At 40.5% G+C, this 12,019-nt stretch overlaps 1 protein-coding gene across 1 annotated transcript in view; it reads right to left on the bottom strand.

Moving 5' to 3' along the window:
- LDAH (lipid droplet associated hydrolase) overlaps positions 1-12,019 on the bottom strand; it is a 112,497-nt gene that overhangs the window by 6,604 nt on the left and 93,874 nt on the right. The window contains exon 6 of the mRNA XM_030945114.1: positions 8,908-8,990. Coding sequence (XP_030800974.1) covers positions 8,908-8,990 — 83 coding nt within the window. The remainder of the gene's footprint in view (positions 1-8,907; positions 8,991-12,019) is intronic.

Below are 12,019 nucleotides of genomic sequence, written 5' to 3'. Positions count from 1 at the left end.
AGGTTCCATTCCAAACAGAAAAGGGCAGAACTTTTACCAACTACTGCTCTTGTTGTTCAGTCATTTGCTCACTCTTTAGGTCTCAAGACTGCCCTACACCCCATTTAGTTCTTTATTTCAGTTTTATTCTCCATATCTCATTATTTCTAATTCCTACAACTTCTGCTTCTTGTTCTAGCTCCCTGTTCTTGCTCTGCAAAGTCCAGATTTTAGTCTCCTGGATCGTCCATTTCGAGTCCCAATTTCAATACCAGTTGTTTTTTCTAGAGCCTCTACTCCCAGCACTGTTCCTCAAGCATCTCTCAGAGTAGCAGTTGTTCCTGTCAGCAGGGCTGGGTTCAGTTCAGCATAAAAACATCTTATGGACAGGTGACTGTACTGTGGTGTTTACACGTGTACCAGGCATCCCAATTCCATCACACATTCAGGAAAGATGGCCTTGGGTAGTTCCATTCCACCACCTCCTACAGCACCAGAAGCTTTCCTTTGGCCAAACAAACAGAGCCTTTGGTTCTTTCTTCCTCCTCCTCCTCCTCCTCTCTGTTTACTGCTCCCTCACTAGTTACCTCTTTACTAGCTCAGCATGTGTCTCCTCTATACTGGAATGAGAAGCTTCCCTCTCCAAGCTAGGAACTGCTACCATGAGAAAACAGCGCATTTTCCCGGAGCTTTATTTGTAGACATTGTACAATCCTTTGGATTGAAATAAAACCAGTCAAGGTAGGACAGACATGTGTGTCATACATGCAACTAAGTAAGGTTTGGGTCTGTTATAACCAAGAACAGTTTTTAAACAAGATTTGGGGAACTTGATTTGATGCTGCAGTTATTTTGCCTGCTTATTTCACGTGCAGGTGTTGGTGTGTGCACTCTGTCCATGTGCCCATGCTTGCACATCCAAAACTTCAACAGAAGTGGTTTTTAATTTCAAATTCTTCCTTATTACTGGATTATGAGAAAGAGCAAGACTGCAACCAAGGTGTAAATTTTCAGTGATCCGGATGTTGGTACAGGGCCTAGGAAACCTGACAGCTATTTGACTGCCATTTATGAGATTGACCATCTCCTTTTGAATAACAAAATGTATCTGCTCTTCGCCTGTGTCACACACAGACAATGAAATAGATTTTAAAATGTCACCCTCTTTCCTAATACATTTAAGCAGCACAATTTTAGATATATTTAAATAAAAGTTTCCAGAATCCACCTTCCCATCTTAATTTTAACACCAGGAGCTTTGCTATTGCAGCAGGCAGGCAGGAATAATTAACAAACCATGTGTAACCAGAGGCACATGGGATCTCCATTAATGTAGGGAACACTGGCATGTACTATATGGCCTGCATGGATCTGTAAAATGCATATTTTCCTGTGGATGGCTGTAAAGACATCCTGAGTCAGCACAACCACTGCACCAGCAATGGAAAGCTGCTGCCAATCTAAGCATTCAGAAATGATGAGTCAGGCCCCCAAAATAATTAGACTAGATTAAAAATAAACAGATTTACAAAACAATAAATAGGAAGTTCTTTCTGGTTTTGCTGTGGGCTTAAACTTTCCAATATCTGCATTTTTTTTTAACTTTTCTGCCATGAGGGTGAGAGAATTATCTTTTATTCTTTTTCAATATTGAATGGTGAGACTTCCAGGTATTCCTGACTCAGAAGGGAAATGGCACCTACCACTGGACATGACAAAGACTTTATGATTCCTGATGTAATATCCTGCTTGCTATGAGTGACTAAAACTCACTAAACAGTGCAATACCCTGCTTGCTATGAGTGACTAAAACACGTCCTCCTTCAGGATCTGCTGATCCTGAAGGCACAGTGAAGGGGACGTGGGCTGTCTTTGCCAGCCTTTTCAATGCTGCATTTGAAATAGTTATGCAATTTCTAAACTCCAAACGGCTTTAAAATAACAGCAGTATTCTTAGATGATGATTTATCATTAAATGGCTCAGAAGTATTTTCAGCCTTAGCTTCTGTAAAATAAAACACAAGTCCAAATAGTGCTCTGTCAGCCTCATACCCTGTAATATGGTATTTGTACTCTGACACTGCACAATGATGGCAGCTGCTAAGTAAACATCAGAAGAATCTGAGATTTGTATCAACAGGATGTTTACATTTTAAAGAGTTTCTAAGAAAATAATAAAGATTTCCTGCAGTTGACTCCATTGGCACTTGTTATAGTATGTATGACAGTTCACAGAAGTGAATTATAGAGATTTCTTTTCTGCCTCTTCTGTAAATGTCAAAGACCAGCACTGAAAAAATCAAAAAAGTTAAAATATATTAATTGATTTTTTTCTATTTCTCTGGAATTTGGTACATGTTGTAACAACTTCAGGATCTTATTACATGGGCAGGCACCACTGCAGCTGATGGCCAAGAGTGAAGGACTGATCTCTATGGATATAAAGGAGTGGCATACGTGCAACAGCAGGACTGCCCCAGTGTCCTTGCTGAAATCCTTGTCTCTGATACATTCACATTTTATCAGTATTACTCCCACATGCATTCACTGGCTGCTCCAGCAGCTTCTCTCTGGGCGACATCTCTCAACAGTAACCAGTTTTATTTGTTCTTGGATGAAAACTAGTTTAAAAGGCATTATCCCAGAATTAATTTTGGTTTCAACCAAGGTTTATAGAAAATTACTTAGCTTCTCTGGAATTACGAAAGTGTCTCCAACCTTATCCTGCCAAAAGAGTAGGGGAACAGACTGGTTTGGGACATACTTTTTTAAAATTTGCTTCAGTTGTACTTTGGCTTCTGGGAATTCAAAGAGCTGGTATTGCCTTAGGAAGCCCTAAATGCTTTGGGATATGGTTGTCTGAGATACCATCTCTTTCCCTCGTGATGCTGCCATGGTTGAGATCAGCTAGTTTGATGGTAAGGTCCTGGGGAACTTGCTTCTCAGCTTGTTTTACCAGAACTGGGTTTTCTCAGCTTTCCAAGGGCAGTGTGAAACCCAATGTTTTCAGTTGGACTGTTTGGAGAAAAGGCAGTTGACAATCTGGGGTCCTGATGCTCATTTTAAATACCCACCTGTAGGACTTGCAGTGAAGGTGTAATGGGTAGTTCAAGTGCTTGTGCTGAGTTTATTTAACATAATGGTGGCCAGTGTTGTTAAGCCAGCATAAATAAAAAACAAAACCAGCTTCCTTGTCTGGAAAGGAGGTGAAGAAACATTTTACTATCAGAAAAATTAGGATGCAATCCCTTAGATAGGGCCTGATGTAATGTCTATTTTGCATTTGATTCCAGGTGTGTGAGGACTCTCCCCAGTGTCAAGCATTTAAGTATTCTCACACAGTTTTCATGCCTCTATCAATGCTGAGACTTGGTAAATCAACAAAGGGAAAAGGACTTCTCTAATTCTGCTGCAGTTTATTATCAACACTACTGGCTGCTCTGCACAAAGACCCATGAGATCAACAGAGACCACTTTTATTTCCACTTTCTCACAGATAATGATGGGTCAAACTCAATGCAAAGTAAAACTGTGCTTTTAAAAAGGATGCACAGGATTTATCAACAAATCAGGATGATTAACTTATTTATATTATCTATGTTACTTTTAAAGACTTAAAAGCATTTTGAGGGTATATATTTAGATGTGTCAGGAACATGAACATTTCAGAAGTCAAGTCTGTATAAATACCAAAATAAAAACAAACAGACCTGAAACCCTTATTTAAGCAATACTACTACTGCTGGGACAGATTCTTCCAACTGTATTTACTGCAAACAGTTTTTCCCTCTGAGTATAAGCCTACATTCAGTAGGACTTAATTAAGTCAAATGTCTCCTGCAACAGCAGGATCAGAATCTGGCTGTAAAAGGCGATGCTCCCCAGTGGGAAGCACTGCAAAGGGGAACTAAGAAATAAAGGAGTAGTAAGGGGTTGATGGTAACTTTTAAATATTCTTCAGAAGGCTGGGGAAATACTGCTATCTTTGCTCACTGTGTGCAGCACACACCTTGTACCCAGACCAAAAATTTTGGAAATTCTTGTCATCACTTCTTTACTAGAATACCACACAGCACAAATGATGGTAACAGGCACTCAGATACAGAGTAAATGAAATATCACAGGTATATATATAGTGGTACACTGACTTTTTAAAATGCCCACTGGGATCCTTTTCCACCACGGAGAGAAGCTGCTGATCCCTGATTAGGCATTCTGGGTACTTCAAAGAAAAGCTTGTTCTTGTGGTTAAATGACAGGGGCACCAAAATCTCCAAGCAGATGTGCAACTTCCCTGGCTTCAACTCTGCACCTCCAGGGAGTGCAAGCCAAAAAGGATATGAGACCAGCCAAAAAAAGAGGTGTTCTTGGCTAGAGAGAACACTTTGCACCTATTCAGAAAGAGCGTTTGGAAGGTTTTTCACAAATGTAGGCAAGCACCTCACTCACGCTGTGGGCAGGCAAAGTATTTGTAACATTATTTTAAGCACGTACCTTCAGATCATGCTCCTGTCACTGGGAATCACTACTAACCCACATGGATGTCCACAGAGACTCAAACAAAAAGACTAGGCAACATCAAAACAGTTGTTTCAGGGGTCAAAATACTTCTTGGTTGCTTAGTTTAAAAGAATTTCTCTAGCAAGGACAGTTTTGCAAAAGAAAAGCCCAGCACTGCTCTGTGGAGAGAAAATACTTCACTCTTCAGCCTTTATTCTAAATCTCTACATGTCACTGTTTAGTTGATACTTTTGGAGAACATATTATCTATGGTATCATTGGTGTGATATAAACTTGCACTGCTTTAAATTCTAAATACACCTTTGGAATAAGCACAAAGTAGTAAACATAGACTTCATTAAATCAAGTTTTTCAAAACTGTATTTCTTCCCCACTTAATCATCTATAAGGCCTATAAGCCACCTACAATATAAACTTCCACAGTTTGAGTGAAAATAGGTTAATATGGCAATAAATTTCCAGCTTGTAACTTTCTTCTCAGACAACAGGTTGGGTTTTTTCATTTTTGTATGTCTACTTCAGATGTTTCCTGTCTTTTTCCTTATGCAATCAATCCAACTGCTACACCAGACCACTGGCAAAAAACACAAGGAACAAATGAATGCTTTTGGATTAACATGCCAACCAAAAGAATCCTGATTTGCAGTTGAAGGAGATGGTTTATGATCTTAGAAAATTACGCACCACTACAAAAGTTCACTGATTCGAGAGTTGCTGAAGCCTATGGAAGCTCTTCAATGGATTTAAAAGGGCTTTAGAGCAGATCCTACATTTCAGAATAGGACTATTGTGTATTACACATGGACTAATGAATCAGATATATCTCTCAATAAATGCAAAATCTGAGGGGTGATTATTTTAAGAGAATTTCCTCTGTAAGTACCTAGTTTTACCCTTTCATGCAATTATCTTCTTGATTTATATAAGGTTATATTTATTATAACAGGTTTATATGCTTAGAGAAAGACTCAATAAGGCAAGTCTTAAAAGAGAGCAATGAACAGGACACAATGCAAACTTAAAATCTAAGTTCTGTAGAGAGTCTCTATAAGGAATCATTGTCCATTCCAGGACATGCTAGTGAACGCCCAATACATTCATTTTCCTCTGCCTTTAAATTTTTTTAAATTCTGTTTGTAGAAGCTTCATGATGCCTAGTGCTGATCCTTCTTTTAAGAACATGGAATTACACCCACTTCCTTTTGTGCAGGAATTACAATAAACTTCCTCTAGTTCAGTAGTATCTTTGCCTCCAGCTTCTGTTAGGAAAGAGAGTTGGTGTTATTACAGTGAAAGAACACAGGCACAGGTAGCTCAGCTTAGACATGATCAGCTAATAATTAACCTCCACATCTGAGGAAATCTTTTATCAGTATCCCTTACCTTATTTGTTTGGATTTTCTGGTTTATCACAACCCCCCATGTCACTGCAATAAGAAGCTCAAATTCCTATACATCCATGTACTGCTTGATCAAGTAATTTTACACAATATTTCAAAGACTCTATCATATATTACTTTGTTAAAGACAGGTCTCCATCCTCCTCATACAGTTCCACTGCTATTTAATGTGCACAAGTCCTGACTTTAAAAGAGTTTAAGCGAAAAACCTCACTTAATTATCCAAACAATATTCCAGCTCCCATTCTTTCAACATAAATCCAAGCAATTACCTTTGTTACACTAAGAATCTGCAGTCTGGTGATAAAATTTCTCCTGGTCCCGAGCTAGTATTAATTATAGTTAAACCTGGACATGGAAAGATTGGAATAATTTTGTGTCTCTTCTTTCAGATCACAGAATGCAAATAAGATCCAGAAATAACTTTTCTATTCCACAGCAGCTGGCAAAGTCAGGTGTTAAGATTGGCTTTTACCATATGATCACAGAGACTACTAAACAGTATAAATTTTTTGAAGTAACAGCTTGCCAGTTCTATAGCAACTTGGACTACAGTTCCTGTTTTTATAAACTTCCAACCTTTATAAGTTAAGTCCATTTTTATTGTCAATACTCTTCAAATCTAACATGATGCCAACTGAAAATTTTTCCCTTAATTCTTACATTCCCAGAAATTACTAGAAGATGAAAAAAGAGAAGCATTTAGCTTCACTTTTAGACTTGCTTTTTCTTCAGTTAGCTAACTCTTACAAGCTTGCTTCAGCTTTTTGTTTTCTTGAGTACGTTTGCCACACACGTATGAGGACATAGAAAAATCAATAAAAGAAAGTTAACACAGGTTTAAACCAGCTCTTGCCTGCCAAGGCCATGCTTAGATTGACAGAGTCAACAAAAGCACAGATGGAGCAGACTAGGACACCTGCAAACTTTACTGTTAGCTATGGGCCTTCATTCAGTACAAGAAATCAGAATTTTTGTAATGTGAAGCATCTGATTGACCACCTGAAGTCACTGAGGCTGCAGCTGATTCTCACCACCACCGTCCCACCCAGCAAAGCATTTCTGCTCGACTTCAAGCACGTCTGCTTGTGATTAACATTTCCTCATGCACTTGGAGTCCTGCTCCTGCACCCTTCACTTTGTACCCTGGCCAGCACAGGGACCTGCAGTCCCACCCTTCAGGGCACTGACAGCCCTCACCAGCCCTGCCTGGCCCCAGCCCACACTTCCTGCACAAGGCTCCAGGGTCTCCAGCCCTGTCCTTCTTTAGTCTCAGCCTCCCAAGCTACAGTGTGCAGTGACTCCAGCCCTGGCCCTGTGTCCCAGACCAACATCAGATCTACACTGTACACAGCTTGACACCTGGATGGCTCCCACCTTGCAGCTTCCCTTTGATCATGTCTTTGGTAATCCCTCCTGGATAGACTCTGGACCCATGCTGTAGCCTTGTCTCCACTCCTGTCTCTGCCCCTGTCCCCTTTTGCTCCTGACTGGATTCTCTGGAGGGATGCTGGACCCGTTACATTGCTTTGCCTTGTCTGGGACAGTCGATAGACCCTGCTCCTGTGCTCTGCTCAGGTGCTGTGGGACTGCCTCCTGCTTGGAGAGGGCACTGCCTGCCTGTGTGGGATCAGCCTTGGCTCATGCTTCAGGAAACAGGCAGACCCTCCAGCTCCCTGACACTCAGAGGAGTGATTCAGTCAATAAAATCAACCATCTTCCTTGAATTCACTGGGCTTTGGATCAACCCATGGAAAGTTTTTTTAAAGACAATGGGAGTATTTGCAGTCTGCAAGATGAGCCCTTCAGTCTCTTCTCTGAGATTCCCCACAAAGTGCAGAACTTTGAGTGCTCTGCAACAAAAATGAGAAAGCCCAGGCATGCCAGGTACACTGCAGGGATCCCTGTTCATGTGTGCTACTTCAACCCCTTTAAAATATGAACATACCTTTCAAAGTGCAGAGAAGGCAAATGGACTAACTAAAAAATAAGTATTTTCAGCCACAAAAAGAAAGACTGTTTTATGAAGTGAACTTTTTACCATTTCTATTTAAAAGGCACAGAGTAATTTTACAGAGATTGGGACCTCTGTCCTAGAAACTCCATTCTCTGAGGAAAATCTCTTCCAGTGCAAACTGCTAGAATCATTCTTCCAGCAAAAAGACAGGGATGATACAGAAAAATGTAGAAAAGTTAAGGAACACAGAAGAATATGTTTCCCCGATCATCTACTTTCACAGGGGCTATCACAATAAAAGTTTATTAAATGTGACAGTTTTCTGGCTCATAACCCATCTGGAATTGTCTGACTATGGTCACACTATTAAATTATCTCAGCCTCTAAAACATGGTGACCACAGGGTAACCATATCAGAACTCCAATTAGAACAGTTCTTGGCCTGTGCCAACCCTTGAACCGTGACTGGGAAAATGTGATTGGTGCAGATAAGGACATTACAGAATCTCTTTCAACAACAAATCCATACAGACGAGAAAGCTCAGTGTGAGAAAGGTCCCTGAAATGAATTAATTCACCTGTAGAGTAGCAGCTCCAGCCTCTGAGGAATTTCTCTTATGTTACAGTCCAATGGGTGAAATGGTGGAGCCATAATTTTGCTGACTGTTCTCTGTTCCATTCTGAAGCCATGGAAGATTGAGCCTGCAGAATCCCATGATAATAACTGACATCCCACCTGTGTGATCAGAACCCAGGTAACTACAGGCCCCACTGGGAACCACACCTCATGTCCAGCCAGAACACAGACTGCTTCTCCTCCAGCAAGGAAAACAAACCAGATGGGTTGGTACATCTGATAGTGATGAGTGCTGCATCTACAAAGGCGTGGATCAACACATTTTAAGAATCAGTGATCCCTTTAATGGAATGACACTCACAAAAAAAGCAGAATCAAGCCTGATGAAATTCCAGTTTTGCACAAATATAACTAGGTGTAACATCTCCTCATGCATGTTGGCTTCCTTTGAAAACTGAGGATTAAACAGTTACCTTCTTTAAATTTTGCTTTATGGTTGTACTGTCTCTTTCCACCACCTTCATCATTTCTTGGCTTGCCATGTACAAGATGTTGGCTGCAGAAAAAGAAACGAGCAATAATGTAAATACATAGCAAAACTGTTAAAAAGAACAACACAGACACAACTCTGCAAAAAAGCAGAGCAACTAGAGCAGTCATCATCTTGACAATCCAATGGAAAAGAATGCCACTGACAGAAAGAGAAGAGTTTATCTCACCTAACCAAATGATTAAAAATGCATACAGACTGAATTAACTCACCTCCTATTAATTAATTCCCTAATTAATGGAGAGGGAAAGGATTTTTTGATTATAAATCTATCCACCTATCCTACAGACTTCTAGATCAGCCCATGGTGATGACTTTCCTAACCAGAGAAAGAACTCTAATGACTACCTTGCATTACGTGCTTTTAGAAAGGTAAAGGTCAGCATGAAAATGCCCTATGAAGGGTTTTCAAGACTAGGTTTTAAACACAAAACATACATTACAAGGCATTATTAATCAGTAGATGATTCAATTATTGACATATCATTATGCAAGTCATTCAAACATTTAACACAAAAATAATAAAAACAATGGCAACTACAAATATGTGGTTGTCCTTCATAAAATTGATGGCATGTGTCCAGTCAAGACTGGACAGGACATCAAATATTTAAGTCTTAGCTCTCTGCAATATAAAGTATTAAAAATAGCTTAGTGCAATTTATTTTGAGTTGATCTGCAAGATACTGTCTTAGAGACATAAATGACTGAGTCTAACATTTGGACACCTAATTAATTTTATGAAGTCTTGAGTTCAGGCATGTCCCTTATATGTTAGACAGCAAAAGGAACTAAGCACTTCTGAAAAGTGCTTAGTTGTGTTGGTTTTTCTGGATCCCTGAATATTCACCAATTTAAACATCCTGACACAGAAGGATCACACTGTCCACCTACCCTGACTTCTCATACAACAGACCGTACAGAAGCTCATCATACAGTCCAAAGCCTGGCTTTGAACAAGCACTGCAGATTATGAATTCTGCTGCTAGAAAAAAAACTTGTATTCAACTGCAGAATCAGGATTTGCTCCATGCATTATGCTTCCAGAATATGAGAGAGTGTTTTAATAAGGGCTATCCATTTCTGTCATTATCACGCTGTACTGAAGAAATGTGAAGCTAGCCAAAGAATTAGCACTTCTTTTAGCTCTTTTTTGGACCAGTTAGCTTACTGGGCTAATAAAATGGCCAAGCCTCTCCTGACCTCTCATCACAGGGACATTCATAAGCTATATGTGGGAATAAATGACAATATTCTACTTTCTCACCAGTTTGTAAAACCAACGTGGCTAAATTATCCAAAAACATTTCAATTTCTAGGTCTCAAAATAACTGAAAGCATTTTAAGATACTAAATCTTCTCCTGAAAAAGATGAGAAAATTGAAAGACTGGTAATTTTAAAAATCTGAGCCAATGAAGTTTTGTGCACAAGTAGTTAATGAGAGTGTTGGATCTGATGCTGCTTTCAGACAGGAGTAAAACTTTCTCACACTGTGGGATAGGGGAGGAAGTGGCAATCACACAGGTCTTTGGTGGTAACCAAAACATGGAGTTGGCTGAATTCCAGCAGTGCTCTAAGGAAACAGAATGCCACTGGAGAGATGAGTGATGCCACTGGAGATCAAATGTTAACAGACAAAGCCAGTGCTCTCAAATGAATTAAAAAAATCCTAGAAAGTAATATTCACTTCTGAGCCAGCCAAAGCAGATGCAATTCAGTTACAGGCCTGTAGAGCTCTGCCTCCTTCAATTAAATATTGAATACAGCATGTGTAAGTTCTTTCTTTCCTTGACAAGATGAATGGGTTGTCATGGACAATCCAACAAATCTGCTGGTCCCACCCTACTCTCCTGGGAAAAGGGGTCTCTGTGCAGTTTCACTTCTAGCAACCCAGCCATCCAATCCTGCGGTGAAGCTGGCAAAATCTGTGCATCTACAGCATTGTTGAGTTCACATCCTGACACTGGTTGTTGTCTTCTCAATTCAGCTCCAAACTGATGGATTGCATTCCTTGTTTTTAGAAGGATAGACATCTTCAAATGCATCTTCAAAAATCATCCAGGAAAAACTTAAACAAGAGTTAAGAAAGACAACTGGAACATGTCCAGAGGACAGTCACTAAACTGACCACAGGGCTGGAACACCTCTCCTGTGAAGACAGGCTGAGAGAGTTGGGGCTGTTCAGCCTGGATGAGAGAAGGATTTGGGGAAGATTTATAGCACTTTCCAGTATCCAAAGGGGCTGCAACAGAGACAGAGAAGGAATTCTCACAAGAGCATGGAGTAATAGGACAAGGGAGAATGGCCTCAAGCTCAAAGACAGCAGGTTTAGATTGGATATTAGGAAGAAATTCTTTACCTTGAGGGTGGTGAGGCACTGGCACAGGTTGCTTCAGAAGCTGTAGATGCCCCATCCATGGAAGTGTTCAAGGCCAGGCTGGATGGGGCTTTGAACAACCAAGTCTAGTGAAAGGTGTCCCTACCCATAGCAGGGAAGTTAGAACTGGATGATCTTTAAGGTCCTTTCCAATCCAAACCACTCTGTAAGTCCATAATGAGGAATTCCATAGGAATGCAGTTAATTTCTGATTGAGTTCTGTTTCTAATGTGGTAACTCTATGACTTTGGTGCTCAGAACTATTACCTCTAACTGAAGCTGTTTGCCAAAAGCCCTGCTCTGTGTCAGAAGGCAGGATGTGGAGAGCAGCCCTTGCTACTCTAAGTGCTGGTGATTCAGGTGACTAAGTTGTCTCCCTGGATTTAGAGGATTCCACAAAGCACTAAGTGCAATAGCCTGGATTTGGCAGGGTAACTGTGGCAACAGGACTTGTACCAAACGCCCTGTATGAGGACCTCAGTATGTCACGACTTCTACTTTCCAGCCCAGAATGCAGTTCTTGTTAGCAGGCCACAGCAGATAGCAGATGGGCAGTCAGAGCTGCTGCATTACCTTGCAGTACCTGCAGTGGATGGAGGCCAGGGATGACAATAGCAGTGGCCCTCAGGGCAGAACCTGACGGATGGATTCAACACT

The sequence above is a fragment of the Camarhynchus parvulus genome, chromosome 3 (genome assembly GCF_901933205.1).
Source record: "Camarhynchus parvulus chromosome 3, STF_HiC, whole genome shotgun sequence".
NCBI classification, from domain to species: domain Eukaryota; kingdom Metazoa; phylum Chordata; class Aves; order Passeriformes; family Thraupidae; genus Camarhynchus; species Camarhynchus parvulus.
The sequence above is the reverse complement of the archived record's forward strand: the minus strand, read 5'-3'. Positions and strand labels throughout refer to the sequence as shown.